Here is a 26,371-nt window from a genome sequence, read left to right as displayed (position 1 = left end):
CGCTCAGTATACGTTTTAGAATGAACTTAATATCATCTACAAAAAAATCTTCCTTGGTTTTGATTTGGTTTTGCTGAATCTGGAGATTTTGCTGAATCAGGGAAAACTGAATGAAGGATGAGTTCTCTCTCAGGGTTTTAAGTGCCATGTTAACACTGCCACAGTACAGCACCTTGACTAAGGGCCATCCTCAGAGTAGGGCCAGAAGAGAAAAAAGAAAAAATGGAAAGAACCAAAGGGCTGTTCATATAACAGGTCAATACTTTTAGAAACAGATAGCCAGATTACTATTGCTCTGGTAGATGAGAGTTTGCTCAGTTTGCTTTGTGATCAGGAACAAATTACTCAACCTCCCAGCATTTCAGATTCTGTAGCTATAAGGATTAGGGATGACATATGAACAGATGGAATTAAAGGGAAACATGGAGAGAGACTTCAAATAATCAGACTATCTTCTGTAACCTATTTTCTTTCAAAAGCAGAGAGATGGTGGAAGAGTAAATTGAAAGAATGAATGAGAGTGGAAACTAGACTAAGAAAAGCTACAAAAAGGTCAAAACTCATCTTGACAAATAGTGCTGAAGTTTTAAGGACACTGGGGAACCCTACAATTGTTTAAGGAGTTCAGACTCATAGCTGACTGGGCACAGTGGGAATGCTAGAGCCCTTTTTTTAAAGTTACCTTAAGCAGGGAAATGGCATTTGTAAAGCACCTAAGGACTAAAATCTGAGACTTGGAGAAAGTTAAGGTTTTTCCCAATAAAATACTATCAAAAAGAAAATGAGATTTTCTTTGATCCTTATTAACTAATATCTGCATTCAGGTTTGTCTCTGACACCAGAAGACAAAAGCAACGATGGAACCAGAATGGTTAAAGATATTTCTTCATTTTTCCCAACTTCACAAATTAACAGTATAAACTGAAGGCCACTTTAAAATACGATAGGTTAGGTAACTGATATTAAGCTAACCAGGAAGAAAAAATGCTTCCTAGAGAAAAACTTGTTATGAATCAAGTTATAAGTCAAGGATAAATTAAAAAATTAAAAAAGCATCCGAATATTTAGTGTTTGATTAACATTTCTTAAACATGCCACCAATGTTCCAAATACAAGCAGGAAAATCACTTCATGTTGAAAGTCAAGAACTGCCCTGTTCCTTGATATTGGATCTTTAACCAAGCTTTTCCACCCACAATTTCTAGGCCAGAAGGGAGAAGAGAGAGGTTGAAGAAAAAATTTACATATTGCATGATATAAAATGGAACACTACCTTCACATATTTGGTAATTTATAATTTTCAAAAGGAAGATCTTTTAAAGAAAATCACCTCTATTTTTCTGATCCTGATTACTAAGTCACTTACCTGGACACCAGAATTAAACATTGTAGCATACAATTCATTATCTTATCAGAATAAAACCAATATACGGGGATACCATGGAATATGGCTGTGAGGGTAACTCGCAGGTATACACTTTCTATGCACTGGTGTAAGTTGAAAACACGGTCCTTTCTAAATGAAATTTTTATTTTCCTAGGCTTCGATTAAGTATATTTCCCTATATATAGTTTCCATAGAACATTCTCTATTTCTCCTAAATTCTAGCAATTCCAAAAAACGCCTCAGTAGGTTTTGTTGAAATCTGATTCGACCAATTTATCAATTATCAGTCACCCTGATTATCTAACTGGAGACCAGAGACATGAAATGTACTAGAAGCCTTTTTTCCAATGGAAATATACGTTTTTAATTGAAAATAAATAAATTTTACTCATTTCCATGTTTTCCCCTGATGTTCTTTTTGCTAGCTCAAAACCAATCTGTATCTCCTTTTGTAAAAACAGTAATCTATAAGGATGGTAAAAGGCTATATATAAGCACCCATTTCACAGTAGAACATGGTATGAAACTGATTATAATCAGAATTTCTTAAAAGTACCAATTCCTCATCCCCACACCAAATCTTCTGAATCAAAATCTCGGGGTATTTTTTCATAAATTTTTTTCCTGAAAAGCTTCCATAGATTTTGATTCAATTTGGAAATCACTTGTGCAATCAACCAAGAATCCAAAGATATGGCTTATATTCTACTCCTGGTTCTAATCATTTGAATTTTTGGCTTCTTTGGTTTCCTCACCTGAAAAAATGAAAGAATTAGAATGAATTCCTAAGGTCTGCTTAGCTCCATCATCTTATAAAGATGTGTCTTTATAAGAAGAGATTAGGACACAGAGGAAAAACCATGTGAGACAGAGGGAAAGGACAACTACCTACAAATGAGAGGGACCTCAGAAAAAATCAACTCCGCTGACACCTTGATTGCACTTTTAGCTTCCAGAATTGTGAGAAAATAAATTTCTATTGTTTGAGCCACTCAGTCTGTAACATTTGTTATGGCAGCCCCAGCAAACTAATTCAATGAGTTATTTGAAATGTCTGAACATAAGCAGTATCCTAAGCCTCCCTCACTTATTAATTTCTGAGGGTTGTCCAGAAATCTGCCTTTTTATCACACACCACAATGAAGTTTACAACCTACTTCTTTAAAATCTGAGATATCAAGTTTTAATTGTGCAAAGGTTACAAAAGATCAATCATCTATCATTTATCTAATCTATATCTTATTCCCAAGAACCTTACGATTTAATCTGAATATAGATAAGAAACAAGAGACTAAAGAATTCCAATGTGTTACCATCTCAAATGTTGAGTAAATTCTTGCATTTCATAAGAAAATACAGTGCTTAATACAGAACACTTAAAAAAATGGACTCCTGAAGATAGTGAGGCAATGAGGTTGACTGTTAACAAAGTGAAAAGGAATAGATAAGGGAGATAGAAATCAAAGCCCAGGTCTGGACCAAAGTGGAGAGTATAACAGAAGACCACCAACACATTTAGCTGGGAGAAACAACAGAAAAGGAGGCACAAAAAATTGCAGAAATTGAAATTGGCAGAGAAAGACCATAAAATGGCCTTTATAATTTAAATAGATATTAGAAAATATCTGCAGCAATATAAAAAGTAATCTAGCAGTTTTTAAAAAGAGAATCAAACAACTTCTACAACCAAAATTTAAAAATACATGGATGAAATAGTAAGTGCATATGAAACAGATAAAGAGAAGTAAACTAGAATATCGGTCAGAAGAAATACAGAACAAAACATGACAAGACAAAAACAACTGGAAAATATAAAAGACAAGATGATAAACATGAAAGGCGGAGTAAATCTACCATGCTTACTAAGAAGTCCCACAGAAGAGAAAAGAACGGAGGAAGAGGCAATACATGAAGGAGTATTATCTGAGACTCACAGAACCAACAAAATACAAAATACCAGATACAAAGAGCTGAACTAATCACAAAAAAGTTAACAAAAGAAATCTATACCTAGACACATAATAATTAAACTGCATGAAATGAAAGCAGATAAAGAGATTTCTTTTAAAGATGCAATATTTAGCCTGATAACTGACTCAACAGCAACAGTTATAAGATAGAAAATTATCCCCAATGTGTTAGAAGATAATAAAGACCAAATTAGAACTTTACATTCAGCAAAAATATTTTTGCAGAATAAGGGCAAAACAAAGATATTTTCATACAAAAAAACATTAGCAAGTATGATACCAGTGGATTCTAACAAAATGAAATTTTAAAGAAAATATTTCAGGTAGCAAGAAATTTATCTCAGATGGTAAGCCTGAGATAGTAAACAGAATAAAGAGCAAAGTAAGTGATATGTGTGGGTAAATACAAATATTGACTATATAAACAAAATAATAAAGCTTTGTGGAATTAAATGCATTAAAGCAAATGACGACAGAATTAAAATACGTAACAGAAATAAAATATATAACCATAGTATGCAAGTTGGGAATTAGAAAATTGTTTTAGTTATTATGTCTGCATATTAAATAATCTCCAAACTTTGTTGCGTAAACAATTCATGTTCATGGATTCTGTGGCTCAGGAATTTGGCAGGGTGTGGCAGGGATGGCTTGTCTCTGCTCCAGTAAGTTTGGGGCCTGAAATCATCTGAAAGCTTATTTCCTCACATGACTGACATCTGATGCTGGCTGTAGGTTAGGGGCTCAGTTTCTCTCCATGTGGGCTAGTTTAGGCTCCCTTACAGCATGTCAGAATTTCAAGAGTGAGCTTTCCAAGAGGGAGATGGCAAGCAAGAGAGGGCCAAGCAAAAGCCATAGTCTTTTATGACCTAACCTCGGAAGTCATACAATTACATATACTACATTCTGTTACATTAGTCGAGGCAGTCATAAATTTTTGTTTTGGTTCAATGGGTGTTTAATCAAATTCTGTCTCTTGATAGGGTTCGGGATGTGTGGCAAACTTCTAGAAGAGTGAGATTAGTAATATTGTCGTGGCCATTTTTGGGAAAAATAAAGGTAAATATGATTAACTTTAGTCTGAATATGCATGCTGTAAAATAGAGTAATCATCAAAAGAGGCAACCTGGGTGTCCACCGGTGGGTGAATGGATAAAGAGGTGGTAAATATACAATGCAATAATACTCAGCCAGAAAGAATAAAATCTTGCCATCTGCAACAACGTGAATGGGCCTAGAGGGTATTATGCTGAGGCGAATAAGTCAAAGACAAATATATGATTTTACTTTTATGTGGAATCTAGAGAACAGGATAAACAAACAGAACAGAAACATGCTCATGGATAGAGAGCATTTTGATGGTTGCCAGATTTGTGAGTGGGAGAGGTTGGCATGGGTAAAGGGGGGGTGTTGAGGTACAAACTGGTAGTTACAAAAGTCATGGAGATGTATAGCATGGGGAATATAGTCAGTAGTATTGTAATAATTATGTATGGTGTCAGATGGGTATTGGATTTATTGAGGTAATCACTTCATAAGTTATATAAATGTCTAATCACTCAGTTGTACATATGAAACTAATATAATATTGTATGAAAACTATAATTTTAAAAATTAAAAAAATAAAGCCACTAAACTGGTAGAGAGAAAAAAAAGGGATATATCAAGAAAAGAGAAACCATATCATTTACACTAAGAATTTAACCTAAGGAATTGGTTAAACAGGTTTAAGGAGAACTGAAAATGTCAGCAAGAGAATCAACTATTAAAGAGAAGAGGGAAAGATTATTAAAACCTGAAGCCTAGAAGAGATACCCTGCAGAGTGCCAGAGAAATGCTAGTGCCTAGAAACCAACAACAACTACTCAGAGAAAAAAAAAAAGAAAGCCATTGCTGAAGTGATGCTGACAAAATTGGGAAGCAAATGGCAAGGGTAAAAGTCTCTTCTTTTGTCCATAATTCCAATCTCCTTCTAGTGCCTGCTATATGTGAAACCAAAAGGAAGCCAAATGGCAAAGGAGAAATGAGGTCTGAAAAGCTCCAGAATACAGAAGAGTATCTGGCTTTGAGAGACAATCAGTTAATAATTGGCATAAATGGAATAAAGAAATTAGGTAAATACAAATTTAACAAGGCAAGAAATTAGAGAAAAATAATCATAGAACAGGCTAGATCAAAAAAAGAAAATCCATAAAATAAAATGGCAGAAATAAATCTAAACACATTAGTAATTAAATTAAATGTAAATGGCCTAAGTGTTCCTGTTAAAAGACAAAGATTATCAAACTGGACTTTAAAAGCCCCCAAATCCAAACTCTGTGCTGGAAATAAAGAAACATTGCCCTAAAAAGGACAAGAGTTGAAGAGGAACTTTTAATGAAAAATAAGAAAATATTTTAACTTAATATTAATATATCTCAAAACTTACGTAATATGACAACAGTGATTCGACTATAATGTAATATAACTGTTATATTACAGTAATATAGACATCTTTAAACTTTTAAATGCATATGTTGGAAAACAGGCTGAAAATGAATGAAGCAAGCATCCATCTCAAGAAGTTAGAAATGAGAACAGTAAAAAATCCCAAAAGAAATAGAAAAAAGTAAATAATATTGATAAGAGTAGAAATTAAAGGAATAGAAAACAAATATACAATAGAGATTAACAAAAACAAAATCTGGATCTTAAAAAAGACTAAACACTGTCCCTATTTGAAGATTATATAAGATATCCAAAATAATCTGCAAATAATTTGCAAGAATCATTAGTGTTTAGTAAATTCCCAGATACAGAAGCAATACAAAGAAATCAATTATATTTTACACATAATCAATAGGAAATAAAGTGGGCTAGGTAATTTGGTTTAACGTTCTCACTTGAGAACATTTAGAAAAGCTGTACAATATATAATAAAAAATGTTGGATGGAATCAGAGAGCTAAGTTAGTGAATAATTATCAGCTAATATCTGGGAGAAAATAGAATTTCATCAAGGTGAAACCTTCATTTGGGACCATCTGTGCCCTGGGAGCTTTCGCAGATTTTTAAGAGGCCACTGAGAAGCTTAGCAGAACTAAGGAACAAGGGATTCAAACACAGAGTCTAGTGGCAGCCAAGAGGTGAGGGCCCTGGAAACCTGAACCCACACTACAACCCTGAAGGGCTGAGGAGTGAGGGTTAACAAGAAGAGCATAGTACAGACTACAGCTCAGCTCTGAGTCAAATGGATGACTGAGAAAATCTCAGTCTCTTACACTGAGCCAAACTGATCCTAAATTACTAGTGCTCAAGTGGTAGAGCACATAAAAAAAACTCTGTAAAGGATGAAAATACCATACTGGGCATCAAATTATTTCTACAATTTTTCAAATGTAATATTGGCATACAATTAAAGATAATAAGACACACACAAAATATTAAGAATGAGGATTAGCAGAAACAAAAGAAAATTAAAAACAGACCCACAGGATAATTTTAGATTTGGGAATTATTAAACACAGACTCTAAAATAATAATTCTTTTCATGTTCAGGTAGATAAAAGATTGAAATTTTCAGCAAGATAACTGGAAACTGCAAGTGGCATATTTCCATATTTGCTAGTAGAAATTTGAGAACTGAAAATACAAAGGGCTAAGAATAACCAAGACATTCTTACAGAACAATAAGTTGGGTGGACTAGTTCTGCCAAGTAGCAAAATCAATATATCAGCTACAGTGATGAGGATAGTATGCAATCACAAGTATAGAAGAGAAAGAAGAAACAATTCAAAAAGAGATGTGCACATATATGGATATATGACTTTGGTGGCAGTGCAGAAAAGTGACACTGTAGAAAAGAATGGACTTCAGTAGATGGTAATGAGGCACTTCTCAGAATACACAAAATTAATTCCTCATAAATTAAAAATTTAAATGTGAAAAGCAAAACTAAAGCTTTCAGAAGACAATATAAAGGAGTATCTTTATGACCTTTGGGTAAAGAACATTTTTTTCATACAACTTACGAAAAACTCTTAACCTTAAAGATTGATACTTCTCAGTAGCTATTAACAAATTCTTTTTATCAAAGAACATCATAAAGAAAGAGAAAGGCAAGCCACAGTGGGAGAAGATATTTTTAACTATATAGCTAACAAAGAACAAGATTTATAAAGAAAAAAAGACTGCCAACAAAAAAATGGACAAGACTTGAGAAAACATTTTACAAAAAAGAAAAACCAACAAATTTATGAAAAGGTCCTCAATTTCACTGGTAATTAGGGAAATGCAGAGTAAAACTTCAATGAGGTACAACCCACACATTCACCAGATTGGCAAAATTTTACAAAATCTGTAAACTCCAGTGTTGAGCAAGATGTGGAGAAACAGGGTATCTCTACTGCTTAGCAAAAACTTTATTTATCATCTAATAAGATTTAAGATATGAATGAATGCCCTATGATCAAGCAATTCCATTCCTAGGTATAACTTATTTGCAGTAGGAGATACACACAATAATGTTCATTGTGAAACTGTGACTGCCCCAAACTAAATATGACTGTCTACAGTCAATATAATGAATAAATTGTGATATGTTAATGTAAAGGTAAATTACACGACAATGATGATGAATGAAGTATAGCTATAGGCAACAAATAAATGAATCCTTTGTTCAATAAAAGCAGCAACAAAATACAGTACAATTCCATTTACATAAAGTTATTAAAAAACCATCAAAAAGCAAGAGTACTTACAGAAGTGGTAACACTATAGTAAATGATTCCTTAAACTGTGTATTTATGTTTTATGTACTCTTTTGAATATATATTTTTTAAGTATTTGTTTCTCAATTAAAAAAAAACAAAGCTAGGACATGGCAAGAGAAAATGAACAAAAATGACCGCATTACTTACTACAATCCCTGAGATTTCAATTTCTTGTTTTTGAATTTGTTAAAGAGTTAAACCCATACCTAGTAATTGTATACAAATAATTATATATTTACAATTACAAAGAGTTTTTGATAATATCCATTATGGTTAAATTAGGTCAAGAGATTTTTCCTCAAAATCTTAAGAAATAACTATCTTTCTGTCTTCATTTTACTAATTATAAAGTAAGTGAACTTAAAGGTAGACATCTATTTCCAAGTTTCACCTTTGGGATAATTTAGAGGAACTTACAGATAAGTAAACAAGACTGCTTTGAACTCTCAAGTAAATGGACTTTAGAAATCTGTAACCAACGGTCTGGGATTACCAGATCATATGGGTTTTACACAGTCACAATTACCCCCCAATTGTTTTGATATGATGTCTAGGAGTCAAAAGCACTTTGAAGTAATGGCCCTCGCACTGTGACTGTTCTATTTCCATGACTGCAAGACTTGAAAATTAAGAAGACACCAAAGTGACATTACCCACAAAATGAATAGTAAAATTGGAATCTCTGGAGTCAACTATGGAACAGGCTTTACAAATACATTGTCAAATTTCTTATTTTTAATAAGTAAAAAACTACTCAGTGGTACCGTACAAAATCAATCATTAATTTCTGCACCTGGTATTTCAATCATCAACAGTAATTTCATGGTACAGAAATAAACAAAACAGATAATGAAAAATATTATTAACTCCACCTTGGCTTCCCAGCTTAGTAGAACTAAACAGAAGAAATTAATGGCAGTAACCATTACTTACAGAAAAAAAAAAGCAATGATAAAATGGTTTCAAGTGTAATCACAAAATGAACTTAATGCTTGTTGATTTTGTTTGTATCTGCTAAAGCACTGATCTCTATAAATAAGAACTGATATAATAATTCTAAATTTACTCTCAGAGATGTGAGATTTAGATCAAAAGATATGCAAGCTATTAGATCATAGTTGCGTATTACTGAATGGCTACCTGGAAAGTGTCAGTTACTGTCATAGAGTACAAAACAAAGTGAAAGTGGGGAAAAGAATTCTTATAGAAAAGTCCTTTTATTATTCCTAGCCTATAAAGTTCCAAGCCACAGAACCCTGATATTCTTGGATTAAATTTTGAGTAATACTAATTTTAAACATTAAAATTGCAATATGCACAATGGGAGAGGGTAGGATATAGTGAACCCATAATTAATTGCTTATTTCAAAGGTAGCCGTTTCCTTCAAACTCATCCTGTTCACTTTTCCCCACCTCCCAATGCACAGATTATCCTTTAATCATATAAATTTACCCTCTGGTCCCAAATAAATATATTTTCCCAATTGGGTGATAGTTTTACAAAAGAATAAAACAATACAGCTGGTTGACAAAGTAATTTAAACTATTTGTAAATGAAATAAAAGAAAAAGTAGAGGGTATGAAAAAGATGCCAACCTGGAGTAATATCGTTGATGTGAATTTAATGTTTAACTTATCAAAGTACCTATTAATGGTCTGAACAGGAAAGGAGAAGAAAAGCAGCTGGAGAGAAATGACTTTCTGTGTTTACAACATGCCAATTCTTTAAGAATACATGATAGTCTTAGAATAAAAGAAACACTTGCTGTTTTCACTGAGTTTACAGTGTTGAATATTTTTACATCATTTTCATCAAAGCACTTACATGAACATCTGCAACAGCTCATCAGAAAACAGAAAGTTTCTATTAATAAAGACCTAAAAAAATAAATTTTTTATCTTTGTCAACTCCCTTTCTGGGAATGCAGAATAAAATAATACATTAAATTATTATTTTTTTCTGTCTACTAAAGTTGATGAAAGAAAAAGATCCAGACTCGACTAGTGATTTTTAAATTTTTGGTTTTCATCTACTTCTAAAAAACAGTCCCTTCACAAAACCTTTTAGTCTTACGTACTATGACAATCAAGTTTAAAGTTCCAAATAAATAAAACAGCCGCATTAGAAGGCATATTGAAAAACAAATGATTAGCCACATTTATCTGTTCACATTCATGGATTCTCTAAGAGGGTTGTCAGAGTCCAAATAATACTGTTTTAACACTTAGTCCAAGTTAACACGTGTCATCTGACCTATTGCTCATGGCTTACAACAATGATGCTATCAGCAAAGATCCTGATTTTGGGGAGACAGTGATATAACAAACTGGTTAATCTAGTAGAGGTAACAGGATAGTAAACTGTAACTGTACAACTTAATATGTCTATTCTTCATCCACTGCTACCATCCCTCTGCTTCCCACCATTGTTAAATTCAAAACCTAATCATGAGAAGTACAGGGTGCCCTACACTACTTGTATAAAAAAATGAACCTCAAATACTAAACAAATAAGAAATTTATAAAATGGGATTAAACTTTTTGGATAGCATTTGTTATTTTCAAATTCCTGATCTTTTATCTCTTCTGGTGATGTATAGATATTTTTTCCTTCTATTCAGACAGAAGTTAATACACAAATTTGTTGTACGCATTATACAGTTCAAAAGTTGGCATTCAAGTTCAAAGTTGATTGTGATCATATCCACATATGAAGCACTAGACAAGAGTATACTATGCTCCAAAATGTTTTGCAGTTCTCCAGTGTAGTTTCCTACTGGTGTTTCCCTTAAATTAAGGCTTCCTTGAAGAGAAATACATCATATCATGAGCTGATTTTTTTAGCTTCTGAATTAAGTGCATTTTTTTCCCAAAATGAAGTAGTCCCAGGGTAACTTTAAGACAACTTCTGTTAATCAGTATCGTGACTGAAGTAGTATCTTACTGGAGGTCCAGGCAAATCTTCATCTCCATCAGTGTCTGGGGCAAATGACACAGTAAGATCCACATATTTCTTTTCAGAAGAAGGTTTCACAAGTTTATGCATTCTAAGAAAAATAACCAAAGACAAATGATTTGGTAAATTCTGTGAAGTAAAAGTAATATGCTGTCTACTGTTGCCCAGAGAATCTGGACTTATATCTAGACTTTAATTTCATTTTTAAATCTAATAATTCATTTGCTTTCATATATTTTCTCTCTCTCTCTCTTTTTTTTACTAAAAGTTCTAAACTCAAGACACTCATTTACCTAACAGTGAATTAAACTGGACTACTGCTGATGGTGATAAAGAATACAAACCATGTATTAAAAGACAAACAAAAAGTAAGACAAACCCTAACTCACAAAAATCACACAAAAAAACCCAAAATGATTTTTTAAAGCAATGCTTTCAAAAAACGAATTCTCTTATACTCTCAATATATTTTGGAGGCATCATAAATTCTTTTCAAGCATGTTTCTGTAAACAGTAAAAAGCAAGCAAGATTTAAATCTTCAAATACAAGCTAGAAATGTCACAGTAAAAAACATTAAGTTTCACCTTTTCCTTATATCCTACGCTTACCCTACTAAAAAAACCACTTAGTTTTTGCCATTGTCACCGCTACTGTATTAAATCATCATTGATATATCCAATTAATGTATTAACTTCTAGCCAGCTGTCTCCAGTCTCTCTGCTACCTCCAATCTACTTTGCTGCCAGAATTCTCTTAAAATGTAAATTTGATGTTATTCTCCTGCCTAATAACATTATCTATCATATATTATGTACCTATTTCATGCCAGGCTCTGAACCATAAAATCTTTAATCCTCAATAGCAGGTCTTTCCATTTTTCAAAGATATTTTGTCCTATATATAACTTTTCATTCTTTCCACCATTTATTCTCACCACCTTATCCTTAAGTCATTCATTCCAAAATAACCGATTTCCCAAATACATCATGTATGCTCCTTAATATTAGCTACATGTCTTTGCACTACCTATTGTTTTAGCCTGATATAATCCATTTTCAAAGAAAGTTCAAAAGAAATCTACTCTAAGCTGAAGGTTTGAGTTAGTAGTGCCCAAAGTACTCTGTAAAAACCTTTATTATAATATTTTTTTCAATTACATTTTAATTATTAACATATGACTTTTCCTTAGAACACTGTGAACACCTTGAGGGCATGGGATATTTCATAAAGATGTATGATGACAAAATGTTTACAGGAGTAACATTCATGGAATACTTCTTAATTGTCATTATACTGCTAACCCTTACTATTATTTTAGTGCTCAACAGTTATGGACATGCATAATCATCCCTATTTGTGGATAGGAAACTAAGTTTCAAAAACTTCAAGCTACTTGATGTGACAAAATAAGTAAGTAGCTGAGCAAGGATGTGAACCCAGGTCTTTCTAAAGCCAAGTTTGTCTAGTCACTTCATAGGTACTCAGTAAATATCTCTAAATAAACAACATAATGAGAAATATCATTCACAAAACATATCATGCTGAAAGTTTCAAATACTGGCCAACACTATAAAACATTTTTGTGAATTATCCTCAGCAAATTTTAAATTCCACTAATCAATATACTTCAGGACCACACATTCCAATCTCATCTATGTAGTATATAGTAAAGAAAATCTAAATACTACTCATAATTTATCCAAAAGACACTTAGGGGTCTGAAAGAAAAAGAATTACAAGCAGAGAAAACAATCGGAGAATGCCTGGAGTGCTCAAGGAAAAAGAAGGTCAGGACAGTTCGAATTTTGTGTGCAAAGGGAGAGAAGTATAAAAGGAACTCAGCGGGGTAACTGGGAACCAGATCATTTAGGCCCTTGCAGACCACTATAAGGGCTGTCTTTTTTTACTCCCTTTTTTCCTTTAGGTCTCTGCTCAAATGCCACCTTATCAGGTATTCCCTGTGACAGGCTCAGGGAATATCCAGACTACTAAATATAATATAGCAACTTACCCCCTTATTCTGCTTTATTTAATCCACAGCACTTAATAACATCTGACATATCTGTCTAGTTATTATGCAAACTCAAGTAGGTCAGGGATTTTGCTTTGCTCAATGCTATATCCCTAAGGCTTATGAAAATTATGTGGCACTTAGCAGACACTCTTGAATAAATGAAAATAACAATTTGGTATTTTTGTTTTATATTTCAGTCTCATAATCCTGGTCATATATGTTTCCACATGAGGTGATCTATTTTCACTTGGTAGAGTGACTAAATCAGGTTTCTAAGCCTAGTGGCTAAAAAGTTAACTCTGAACTAGAATAATTTCACAATGGTATTGTAATCCCATGAATCTTCCTTGAGAGGCAGTCTACTGAGTTTGGTAGATTCACTGTCTTTGTTATTGCCATTAGGAGTCAATCAAATACTTTTATCTGAATTTCGATAACCTCTATAGTTAATTTTACAGTGTGCACCCAGCTTATATACTTTCTTGTGAATCTTCTGCACATAATGTTTGATACTTACGTTAACTTCAATCTTTTTGCATGACCAGGCATTACAGGAACATAAAGCATTTTGACGCCTTGTACCACCATTGTTGGCTCAATTCCATACTTCTCCTAAAAATGAATATCCAAAAGAGAAACAATCAAAGCTCCATGCAAATATAAAATGTTGGGTGACAATATTTTACAATCAGTAAAAAGAGAACTCTTGCTAAATAATATTTATAAAAACCTTCAATGAAATTATGTATAAAAAGTAATAGACTCAAAACAACTAAGTGAATAAATGTCTCACTTTGACTGCATTTATGAAATCCAAGAGGGTGAAATCTTCTTTTCCATGTATAGTCCATCTATCCCAAATTGTAAATGATATTCCATTTCTGTTGCAGAAAAACATTCAGAACAAAAACATTTTAATTTTTTGCCTTTAGTAATAACAGAAACCTCCCATTATTTGTAATTTAGCTAGATATTAAAGTAGGGGAAGAAAGGAAAATACAACTTCTAAAATATTCCGTAATCTTATTTCCCCACAACACTATACAGGTAACGACTTTTATCAGTTCTTTGTTGATCCTTCCAGTGTCTCATTATAAATCAGTATGTCTTAGTGAGAGAGTTCTCGCCCTCTCTCTCTTTTTAAACAGCTGCATGGGTTTCACTATATGAATGGATGTTCCAGTGCCCTATTACTGGACAGCTGGGTTGCTCTAATCTTTGGGTATGATAAATAGCACCAGAATGAATATCTTGTACATATATCATTTGAGATAAATGTAAAAGTACCTGCAAATTTAAAATGCAGTGCTATAGTCTCCTTATTATGGGTTATACTATTTATATTCTCATTAGTAAATATTTGAGAATGCTTTCTCACACTCTTGCCAAGATAGGTATTTTCAAATATTTGGTTGTTGCCAATCTGAAAAGTGAAAAATGGAGGTCCAAGAGGATTGTTTTGCTTTGTCACACAGCTTTCGAAACTAGAGTCTAAAGTATATTATCTATCAGTCAGACACTTGAGTGCTTTTAAATTCCTCTGAGTTAAACAGAAAATACAATGCTAAGTAGTGTGGCAGATTAAATGTTATAAGAATTCCATGACTAGTTTACTCAGAAATACTTCATAAAAATGGGGTTTTGATATGGTCTTGAAGTGATGGCAAGGATTTATACATAGAAGAAAAGGATATGTGAAGCTAGTATTTTTACATTAAAAAAGTTAAAATTTTATTTCATTCTCATTGTGCAAGAGAAACAGAGCTTCAAACATACCTGATTTCAGTTTTTCTTACTTCAGATGTCTCTGTAAACACTATAACTGGAATGGCTAAGTTAAGGAAACAATTTTTGTAAGCTTCAAAGGGATAGCCACCAGCTACTTTGATCATCTCCAATGCAACCTACATAAAAAAGAGTGATCTGATTATATAAACAGCTTAAAACTATTCATGACTTGAACTGCATCTAATTAATTTTCCTAAATTCTTCTCAAGCATTTCTCTGTAAAGAATAAAAACAACTACTGGACTAGAGTAATATAAAGTTTTTATGAGTCTCTCCACTTTTAGCATATTTTTTACTTTCAAACTCTCCATCTGTTCTATATGTGAACCAAGTTATTAAAAAAATATTAATTTGGCCATGTAATCTTCTCAGAAAGCAGACATCAGAACTCAAGAAATACAACAGTCTAAAATCATTTAAAATAGAAGCAGTTAATTATATAGCTTCTAAGAATAACACTTTAGTACAGTATAATAACAAGGGCTATCCTAAAGATTCTGAATCATAAAGGAAAGATGAAATTGTAAGAAATTCAAATCACAAATAGGAATTACATTTTTTTAAGGCAAAGAACTAAAATAAAATATAATCAAACAGCAAAAATTAAGGCAATTCATTTTATTCAAGAAAAATAGGGCATCTGCTTTGTATGGAGGACACAAAGATGATTAACAGGATTATTGCCTATAAAAAAAAAATCAGACTATCTTGACAGAGCTTATTTTTATGTTAAAACATTTATATATCTGTAATCTTCAAAATGCAGATTATTTTAAGAAATATCTTGAAATTTTATTTTAAAGATCAGTATGTATCTCTCTCTATTATCTCTGAGTGATTGGCTGGAGGTAGAATAATGGGGAAATTCAAAAAATAATAAACTCACCAAGCCAGAGACGGCAGCAGTGGATGTTGCTATAGCAGGTATAATTTTACCAGCTATGCGCTTTGTTTTGAAACGGTCAGCTGGTTCAAGGCTATACATTTTGGCACGAAGATTTGATGCAGCTGTGATGAAATCTATGTGTCCATTATGATCATCATCTTTTTCAAATGAAAGCACTGCCATCTGAAGGTCACCTAGTCATAATAACGAGAAAAAAAAATATTTTAGTAAGTAGTAAAAGTTTTACTAGGTAAAAAGCAATGCGGGTTCACTACTCTTAAACATTTCTGTTATTTTTTATGTTTTTAAATGACTGAGAAGTACAAGAAAAATCCAGAGAACTGCAGTTATTGAAGGACATGAAAATAATAGCTTTACTACTACTAAATCAGAGAAGTTTCTATGTTTTAAAAAAAACCTTTCTAAAAAATAGAAAAATAATAAATCCATGTATTACATCTGCTATTAAGTGGTTTACAATAAAAAGGCAACACTGAATATTGGTCACAAATTAATTCCAAAAATACTACTCTGAAATTTTTCACCTCTGATAACTAAGAATTGAGTTAGTAGGTCAAAGACATATGGTTCACAAAATTATTCTGTAGACAGGTGTAGTTTGATCTGTGATGGATGAAATGAGAAGGTAAGAAATGACAGTATGTTTTTTCCAGAACTATAATTATTAAACTAAGACACTATCTTTTACTTGAAAAATAAATAGTTGGCTAATCCAGGCTGTTCTTCCCAAATTTTACTGATCCATACATAAAATCCAATTTGGAAACTGTTGATTTATGTAATACAAAAGTGGTGAGCAGGTCCCAAAACATGAGCTAATAGCTGTTTTTAAGGAAGTAAAAGTTCAGTCTCCCTGCATTTAACACCAAGGATGTATGCAGGTCAGTTTGTATTCTCTGTGTGCAATTACGGAGACTAAGAAGCCAAGAAAAATATCTGTCTACGCTTTTTGATCCTAAAATAACTTAACTGGGTTTGTCTAAGGGTTAGTCTCCACAAGAACTCCATTCTTTGTTCATTATGCTAACCATAAATTAAAAAGAAACTGCACAATAAAATTTCAAGGACTAAAATGATCAGAACAACACAGCAGACTTACATTTTAGCCTTTGAGGGTAGGGCAACGGTGGAGAAAATTATGAATTTAATCACAGTTAAAGATGAACTGTGCCTTTCATTATGATCATGAAATCAAATATTATTATTATTGCTGTTATTATTTAATCCCACAAGTTTCTGGTATAGAACTTAGTAAAAATAACAATCTCTACAGTTCAAAACATTTTCATAAAGATTTCCCCTTACTTTTGGTAGCCTCATTAGATGAAATAGCCTTTTCTAGTTGGAAAACAGCATTCCTCTCATCTTCATTGCTGATAGGAACATGGTCTGGTTTCCTCGCTGTTTCATCTGTTTGAACAACCTTTAAATATATGAATACATGTTAATTTTATCGCAACCTGCATCTAAGTTTGATTACCATATCTGTTTTATCAAATAAGACACAGAAAACACTTCCTCTATCTAGTTTAATCAGATTATTAATCATCATGATCCAACGTATTTTACACCTTCCATTAGTAGGTAGTATTATATTTATATATTTGTTTTCTCTGTTATCTATCTCCTAACAGTGACACTCCATGATAATCTTTTTCTCAGGGATCTTTGTCTTGTTCACTGAGAACACCTCGATATATCTAAAACAAACTTGCTCATAGTGGGTAATAAAAATATTTACTGAAAAGTTTGTGAGATCTGAGTTCATGTGGATCTCTTTTAAAATGCCACACTAAAATAAAGTTAATAATCATCAACAGTTTGTGATTCTGACAAATCTACTTTAAACCAAACTGCATTGCTGTAACTAATACATAGCTATTTTCTGTCTCTAAATTGAAGAGATCTATAACAAATATAATATGAGCATCCTTTAAGTATTTATTGATGGCTAACAGGTAGTTCTTTCCTAGACAATATATCTTTCTTCATACAGATGCAGGGCTACACATATATGTAATTTATCCTTAAGAAATTACTTATTAGACATTCTACAAGGGGAGTGAAGTCAATTTGCTCAAACTAAAAAACTTCCTACATTGTCAATAATTAAAATACTATCTTATTAAAAAACACATCTAGCTCATGTTTTTACAGATTAAATATTATTATAAGTATTTAAGAAATATTAAGAAGTCAAAGCAAAAACTTTGTTTGCTAAACTGTCTAGTTGATATTTTTGGATGTAACATCTGTTAACTAGAAGTGCCAGACTCTGAAGCTCCAGTGTGAGTTGCTTCAGAGAGCTGTCAAAAGCTTATTAATCCATGTTAAGCTAAACTGCTCAGATAATTTATTACCCCAAAACTTTGATAGACAAAGAAGTAACTCAGGCCAGAAAACATACTGAAGAGCAACGACTAGTAAAGTTACTGATGCATGTTTCCTTGGCTTCCGTCTAACACTTTGCCTATTAGAAACATGGGCTAGGAACCTTATTTATACAGAAATGCTGTTTATCCTTTCTATACTTTTATTCTTAATAAGTTATAAGTCATGAACATTCCATTCAGCAAACCCATCTACTTGCATGAAATCTATTGCAAGTTCTTTTCCCTAAAATAAAAATGCAGAGTGGAAGATTGCACACACCACTTCTTTAATTTTGCAAGGAGGTAGGCATTACTCCACATTTTCAAGTACAGCTACAGAATAAGGAGAACAGAAGGTTGTTTTATGGATGATTTTGAGAGTCCATACAAAAAGGTATATAATGAACATGTGAAGAAAAAAAAAAAACATTTTGAAAATTTCCTATATATCCTGTTTAAATTTCATTATTATTCCTTATCTCTTTTTAACATATTTGCCTGGCAAAATCCCAACCCTTGTCATATTCAATTTCCATCTCTTTTATAGTAGCACCCAAGCAGCTAAGTGCCTTTTCTCCAGCCACATTTAGTGGAATTAACATGAAGTAGATCTTCAGTGCTCTCACAATTATAATACATTCCATTTAAGTGACTTTCACACTCCCCTGGGCAATTATTTCACATGTTCTTTTCTCTGCTCAAACTTCCTTTATCTTCTTTTCCTCTCAGAGCTATTAAGTTTACTTCTTATTTCAAATAAGAAAGTAACAATCTTCTTTCTCTCACACTCCAATTCAAATCCCTTATAAATCCTGGCAGGGTTACTACAAAATAAGACACAGAATCCTACCCCTTATCACAATTTCCCTGTTACCTATTACTGCATTCAAATCATCATCATTTCATGCCTTTAACTTAACAGCTTTTCTTGCTTCCTGTCTTTTGTCTCATGTCATTGTTCTTAACAGTCAGAGTCATCCTTTCAAAACATAACTCAGACTGTTCTCTGTTTAAAATCCTCTACTGGCTTCTTATCTTATAATAAAACATTAAGTAAGTACTTACCAAAATTCCAACTACCTGTCTCTAATCTCACAGTCTAGCAGTCTCCTCCTACATATTCTTCTTCGAAAAATCCTGGCACTCAAAAGTCTTTCCAGACCTTTCTTCCTGTGCACTTGTTCATACTACTGTCTGCACTGCGTGTCCTTTCACCAGGTAACAGCACAGCTCACTCCCTTAAGGCTTTAGCTCAAAAAGTACCTTATCAGAGAGTCTTTCCCCTTTTAACCTATATGAAATGACACCAGCTCCATCACCATTTCTTTCTTTTCCCTTTTCTTTTTTTCTTCTTAGCACTTACACTCATTTGCAACATTATGTAATTACTGACATTTTTTTTTATAGACCACCTCTGGTCTACTAGAATATAACTTTCATAAGAGCAAGGATTTTGCTTTGTTCATTTTCCAGGATTCTCCAGGATTCTCCAGGTTTAGAAAGACTTGATACACAGAGAAGTTCAATAACTATTTGCTGATTAAAAGAACTTCCAAACATACCTTGTTGGAAGGTTTGAATTCCTGAATCTTTACTTCAGAAAGAATATTCAAGAGGGCATCTGCTGATAAATCCTGTTAAAAAATTAACTTTATCAACAAACTTATTCTTTTAATTCTGAATTTTAAAGCTAAAAACATCCTATAAAAAGTCCTTTATCACCCTAAAATACGTGAATAATCATGTGACTATTTAGACTACATCCACTTACGACATTTATCTTTACTTCTATAGAAATATCAACCATAAAGGCTAGGAGTGGGGGTGGTATGTGTGAAAAAGTACTTATTGTTAACAAACCTGAAATTTTAGTTCCTTCCAGAAATTTTTATAAAGGTAGTTTTAGGGTTGGTTTGAATATTAGACTGAGTGCCTTGAGATCAAGGACTCTCTCTTCATTGTTTTACAAAGTTATACTCAATAAATAAAATAAGTAAACAGAATTCATATCTTTGAAAGCAGGACAATATTTAAATGGTTCAAGATGAACTTGGATGAATTTAAGGCTATCAGATACACATTCGCTATTAAGAAGCTGCTTAGGGAAAACTGAGACATACTGCATTCGAGGTCTCCTGGAACACTTATCACAAAATTACCACTCTTTTTACAAAAAAAGAATATCAGACTGTATGCCACTATTTTTACCAGATATTTAAGGTATATTTTACTGTGCATTAAGTCCAAAAAGGATTATTCTACAACAGGCATTTTTATCTGGATTCAAAACAGCTAGATCTATTTGGATCTGAACCCAAAAATCGCTAGAGTTTATCATAGATCTGATTCATATTTCTCTATTTGGCCTACTTAAAAGTATAACAATATATTTTGCTCTAATATGCATTTGTGAAGAAAAGTTCACCAATGCAAATCTGCCTCTGAAATAAAACTATATTGCAGTCTTCAGATGTTAGTCAATGAAAATGATGTTTAAGAGAATGGGTATGATGATAAAGGGTTAAGCAATGTCAATACGGGATAGTATTTTCAAATTTTCTGAAAATCGTATCACAAAATAAGCCAAACAAATGTTAACAAAGACAGACTTTAAGGGATATTTTCAAAGTGCTACAAAATAGTTCCCTCTGGGTTTTCAGAGTAATTATAATAACTGAAGTTAATGGTTATAAATGTTTTAAAGTATGATTGCTTTTATAAATGTTTCACTTACAAATAAAAATTTGACTTTCTTCTATTTAGTAATGCTGCAACAAAATTTTAGTTTCTGCTATGTAAGAATGAGCAACAATATAGCAAAATCAAAAGCTTATATTCAAGAACAATTCTGATAACATATAAACAGTTTGATGATAAAATCAGCCGGTAACTCATCTAATTTTAGCCTGGCTTTGTATCACTTTCTAAGCCAGAATATCTTACCTCTTCTGTAAATGGAATGCAATAGACAGTAGCATATAATTTTGCAGCATTCAGAAGGAAACTGAAGTGCCTTTGAAATTAAAAATAAAACAGAGTGAATGTATAGTTTTAAAGATGTTTAATTCATCAGAAACAACAGCCTTTAAAATGTTGAAGAAAAATAACCACAGTATTTTTGTTGCAGTATTTTTTTTTAAGTTAGGCAGTGAAATTCTGGTCTTGACCAAAGCATTGCAGAAGCTATGAAAGAGAAAAACATCAGATGTTTATCCTCATAAGCATGATTAGGTACTAATCATGATTACTTTGGGGATATGAGTGGCCAGATGAACAAAAATTAGACTAGTGAAAGAAAATTTATTTTAATTCATAAGATAATATTACACATTTGTTTTTAAGAAGTGTCTATCATGTTTAAAGTAAGCAAATGAGTTTGTTTAAAAACAAAGAAAGGCTAAGTTTGCTAGGTAATGCAGTCAGGATAAGGTAGCTTAAAATAAGTCCCAGATAAAAAAACTAAGGATAAAGAAAGGTTAACAAGCTAAGTGTTTAATAAAAATACACACATATAAGTATCTGTGTGTGTATAAATGATGTGTATATCTAATATGGATAGTTATACAGGTATCCACTCAAAGATTAAGTCCTTCGAAAATTAATTTGAGATTATTTAGGGAGATATTTAGCAGTAATCATTTTTACCCCCATATAACTGAAGTTTCTTACATACCAGCTTTATTAAATAGAAAAATGACTGTTGTCATTTTACTTTTTATGGATAAAATCAAGAGGTGACACTTTGGTTTCACTTTCAAAAAGATAAAAATAATGATGTTATTTACCATAGAGAATAAATAAATAGATTCTGTGGAAAGAGGGTTGTGACTGGCTTGGTTGGTCAGACTATGTTAGCTCTTAGATTAACAAGGATATAAAAACTTAACATTAAAGAGTCTGAGATTTTCACCCAGTAATGTAAATCTATACAGAGTTAAAAGATTTACAACAATAAAGAATGCATATAAAACTGAGTATAAATACTTACAAAGGTTCATTGAAATCAAATTTTATTGGAGAGGGGGGCCTCTTCGGTGATTGCCAAAACAAACCTAAAAAATGATACAAATATTATTTTAAATGTAGGCAGCCAGTTATAAATTGCATTAAACTTTCTTCTCAACACTTGGTTATACTTACTGCCGTCTTTTAATCGAGTATCTAGAGGGAAACAGTGAAGAAGCTGAAGAGCCTAAAGAAAAAAAATGGTTAAAAAAAATTAAAACGCATAAAAGATATACAGTGAAGTCTCCTAGGGACTCTTGTATTACATCTGTTCATTCTGTCAGTGCTCCCCATACCTGGAATAACCTCTATTGTTATTTTTAAATCAACATTTATAGTTTGTCATTGCAAAAAATACTATAAATGGAAATGCTTCAAAATGGAATCTGCCATCCCAGAGGAAATGCCTTGCAGGTCTTAATTCCTCAAACCTTTGCAATGTTAAAACTGGACAAAATAACTCTTGGCTTGGGCCTAAAGCAGAACTGTATTCCAAAACACAATTTGCAAAGCTAAAAGGGAAGCACACATTATGACTACCAGACTGAAATTTAAAGACATTCCTTAGAATTAGCAATATGTTAGTATCTGCATTTACAGAAATTCTTTCCTTACCCTTTTAACACCCATAAAAATTTCTTCCTTCTATTCATGTAATTATTCCCTTCCTTTTCTCATAAATACCCCTTTGCCTTCACCTTCTGATTGGAACACTATTCAGGTTTCTGCCTGAATCAGTGTTTCCTAACTAGCTGTTCTTTTGGATCTCAAATGTTGCTTCTCATTTTGGCCTTTTATTTTTAGGTTATCAACATCTGCAGCAAATACGAATATAGATTATTTCATCCCTTTTTACAGAAATGACATATTTTACATATCATTCTATACCCTTCAAAGAGCCAATCCTTAAAACAAAAATTAAACCAATAAAAATACATATTATATTTTAAAATGTTTGAAATTTGCTTCAAAACCAACAGGGGAAGAGTATATAGATGAAAACAACATATCCACAAGTTGATAACTGTTAAACTTGAGTGATAGATACATGAGGATTACATGGGGTTTCATTATATTATTTTCTCTACATTTCTTTTGTTGAATTCTTTCCATAATAAAAAGTTTTAAAAAATCTACAGAAGATAAGGATTAAAAAGAATTAAGATTTTGAAACCAGAGGTCAATGATAATTACAGTAAGAATAATTTGAAGAGCAGTGGAAAACCAAGACACATTTACTGGGTGAGGAATTGGCATGGGTGAGAGTACAGACCATTTTTTCAAGCAGAGCCAAGAATGAAGTGAAAAGCAGGGATAAGTGTAATCAAAAAATGTTTTTAAAAAGATAAACTTATTTTATATTCAAATAGTTTTAGTAAAAGCCTAAAGAGAGGGAGAGACTAAAAAGAGAGTGCAGGACACATTCTAGCAACTGTAAGTAACTGGAGGTAAGAATAACAGCTATATTTAGTGAGCATTTATGGGCCAGGTTCTGTTCTAAAGGCTTTACATATATAAACTCATTTGATCTTCATCACCATCTTCTGAATTAGGTACCAGTTTATTATACCCATTTTACAAATGAAGAAAATGTGATTACCAGATGTGGGTGGGGAAGGCAAAATTCCAACAAAATCTGACTGAATATCTCTACTTTCTCAGTCTCTTGCTTTACTCTGAAAAACAAACTATTTTTAGACTACTGATGAAAAGTATTATTCTCTGGAAGGAACCTCTATGTAAAACCCAATTTTGCACACAGAAAGACAAGGATCAGTTAAATGCACAATTATCAAGCCAATGGGTAAAGTTTAAATGCATTCTTGAATCAGTAACATTCAAAGAGAAATTACTTATGTGCCCGGCACTTGTTCTCACTTAATTTACTACTTATTTCTAAAAAGCTTCCCAAAAGAAAGAGTAGACATTTCAGGTCAATGAAATTAATCTGGTAGTAATTAAATGAGCCAAGGTCAGACCTTTTCTTAATGCTTTATAATGCAAACTTACCTTATGGTTAAAATATTTTTCAAACTTTAATCTTGCTAATTCTACACACTGGGACCAATTTCTAGGTCTTCTGCTAAGTAACTTAATAACTTGAAAACAGCCTTCTAAACTGTGTCCAGTTTGTATTTTCTATGATGAGAGAAAAACACACAAAAAAACAAATTTCCAATTAAATGCACACATACATCTTCCCAGGAAGTATCAGCCAAAGTTTGAAATGCCATATCATGTGTATTATTTTATTTTTTTCACTTCAAGCTCCTTGTCCCTGCCTTTCTCCTTTCCCTGTTTCTTTTTCAAGGGGAAATGGGAAAAGATACCACATAAAACTTTAAAGTTTCTTGTCTCGCAAGTTATCCTTTTGTCTTGCTGGCTATACATTATTATTATATATGTACTTTCTAAAAGAAGTACTAAGAATAATATTTTATACAAAAAAGTTGGCATTTTTAGTACAGGATTAAAGGAAAGTGAGAAAACATCTTTGAAGTGCCCTCACCATGAGAATAATAAGTTTGAGATATTACTGCCCACTCATGAACATTTTACTAGAACTCAGCTTAACAAGCAGTTTTATTATTCGGAGCTCTCCTATCATTATAACATCCTTATTAGGTTGAACCATACGAATTGCTGTTTTGTGGGTCAAGCGTGGTCAAATAATGACAATTCCATGTCATTCAATCAAACTAAAAAAAAGGGGTCATTTGTGAGCTATTAATTTCAGAATTACTCATGTATGTACTATGAAAAATAATGTTATAATATCTTTTTGAGGAGGTAAAACAAACCATTCGTAGGCAACTTGAAAATAAAATTACAGTGTTAAGTTTGTATTAAAACGTATTGATTTCTACCTGTAAGACTTCTTCTGCAGATGAATAGGTTTGCCAAAATTTGTTAAACAATGAAGGCTTGTGGGAAAAAGAACTTTCAAACTGTAAAGGAAAAAGAAGGGAAAAAGTTACAAATCAAAGTGTTTTTAAAAGTTAGAAGTATTTTCTTTCCTACTACAAAAAATGTCTTGAAAAAAGATCTTTATTACCTTATCTCTTGCCCACTGTATAGTATGTTCAATAGCAGCTGGAAAGGATTTTAGAGTACAAAATGGTATTTCCTCTTCTGGGGGATCCCGCTAATTTATAATATATGACAGAGACAGTTAAGAGATTTTTATTTACTGAATTTACTTGAGTGTTTTAAGACCATTAAAAAATAAGATTCAAAAATAAAATAAATCAGAACATTTTTATATCTTCTCTCTCCTAGGGCCTAAGAGGAAAAATTGATTCTTTTGATGTTTAACATATATGTTAATAGTAACAACAAACATGAATTCTATTACTACTTATCTGTACATTCATTTGGCATATGAGTACTCAAGGCAGACCACCATATATATAATTCATTTCTTTTCCTCCAAGTATCAAGGTTACATTTAAAACTTCATAACACTTTCTACTTTGAAAAGTAATTTAAGAATCCCCAATATAGTGCTCAGCATACCAGGAGTTTCTCCATAGAGAAAAAAATTGGGGAACATGAGTATGTCCTTGATGCTTGATTTTTTTTTTTTGTAGAAAGTGTGTATTAAATAAATGGCAAATGCCTGTATTGTCTCATGTAAAAAAGTACCATGAAGAAATCTATATATGTTGTGGGGGTATATCTGGCTTAGGCTTATTATTTTAACCTATCTAAAATGACTCATTTTTACCTCTTTTTATTTATATATGTGTTAGTTTGTTATCTAAGAAATACCACAAAATAAAAGCCAAAGAGAAAAGCCAGAAGGATATTAAATTCTGTTTTTTAAGTATAAAGTCAGAGAATATAAGAGAAGGTTTGGGAAAGATGTAGAATGAGAGAATCAAGGGAACTTTTGGAATGTGATAACAATCCTTTCTTCGAAAATTTTCCAATATGACACCCAGTATGTCATGAATATCATGATTTCATCTAATTAACTCCAAATTAAACTCACCAATTTTGTCTACTATAATTTTTTTATTACATAAACTTGTGACTGCATGAGTAAATGAGAAAACAAATTTTATAAAAATTTTGAAATTTTCCTAAACAACAAATTTCCAGAAATAAAGGGATATTTACATTTGTAAAAAAATATATACTACTTTCAATTTTACAACTTGGGTGGCTCTTTTTCTAAATTCTAAGGCCTATAATTATTTCATAGTTTAGTGGTTTCA

The 26,371-nt window shown here is 32.2% G+C and overlaps 1 protein-coding gene across 4 annotated transcripts in view; it reads right to left on the bottom strand.

Annotated features, from left to right (window-relative positions):
- Positions 1-8,821: 8,821 nt before the first annotated feature.
- The window catches only part of UBA6 (ubiquitin like modifier activating enzyme 6), a 77,272-nt gene continuing 59,722 nt past the window's right edge, over positions 8,822-26,371 (bottom strand). For all 4 annotated transcript variants that reach the window (XM_006916516.3, XM_025050041.1, XM_025050042.1 and 1 more), the window contains 13 exons: positions 25,207-25,296; positions 25,019-25,099; positions 24,162-24,290; positions 22,287-22,338; positions 22,135-22,198; positions 21,090-21,159; positions 19,709-19,780; positions 17,080-17,197; positions 15,754-15,947; positions 14,856-14,983; positions 13,873-13,960; positions 13,597-13,691; positions 8,822-11,155 (listed from right to left, as the gene is read on the bottom strand). In XM_006916516.3, coding sequence (XP_006916578.1) covers positions 11,020-11,155; positions 13,597-13,691; positions 13,873-13,960; positions 14,856-14,983; positions 15,754-15,947; positions 17,080-17,197; positions 19,709-19,780; positions 21,090-21,159; positions 22,135-22,198; positions 22,287-22,338; positions 24,162-24,290; positions 25,019-25,099; positions 25,207-25,296 — 1,317 coding nt within the window. In that variant the 3' untranslated portion in view covers positions 8,822-11,019. The remainder of the gene's footprint in view (positions 11,156-13,596; positions 13,692-13,872; positions 13,961-14,855; positions 14,984-15,753; positions 15,948-17,079; positions 17,198-19,708; positions 19,781-21,089; positions 21,160-22,134; positions 22,199-22,286; positions 22,339-24,161; positions 24,291-25,018; positions 25,100-25,206; positions 25,297-26,371) is intronic.

This window comes from Pteropus alecto, unplaced genomic scaffold, assembly GCF_000325575.1.
Source record: "Pteropus alecto unplaced genomic scaffold, ASM32557v1 scaffold46, whole genome shotgun sequence".
Classification (NCBI taxonomy): Eukaryota; Metazoa; Chordata; class Mammalia; order Chiroptera; family Pteropodidae; genus Pteropus; species Pteropus alecto.
This window is presented reverse-complemented; position numbering and strand designations above follow the sequence as displayed.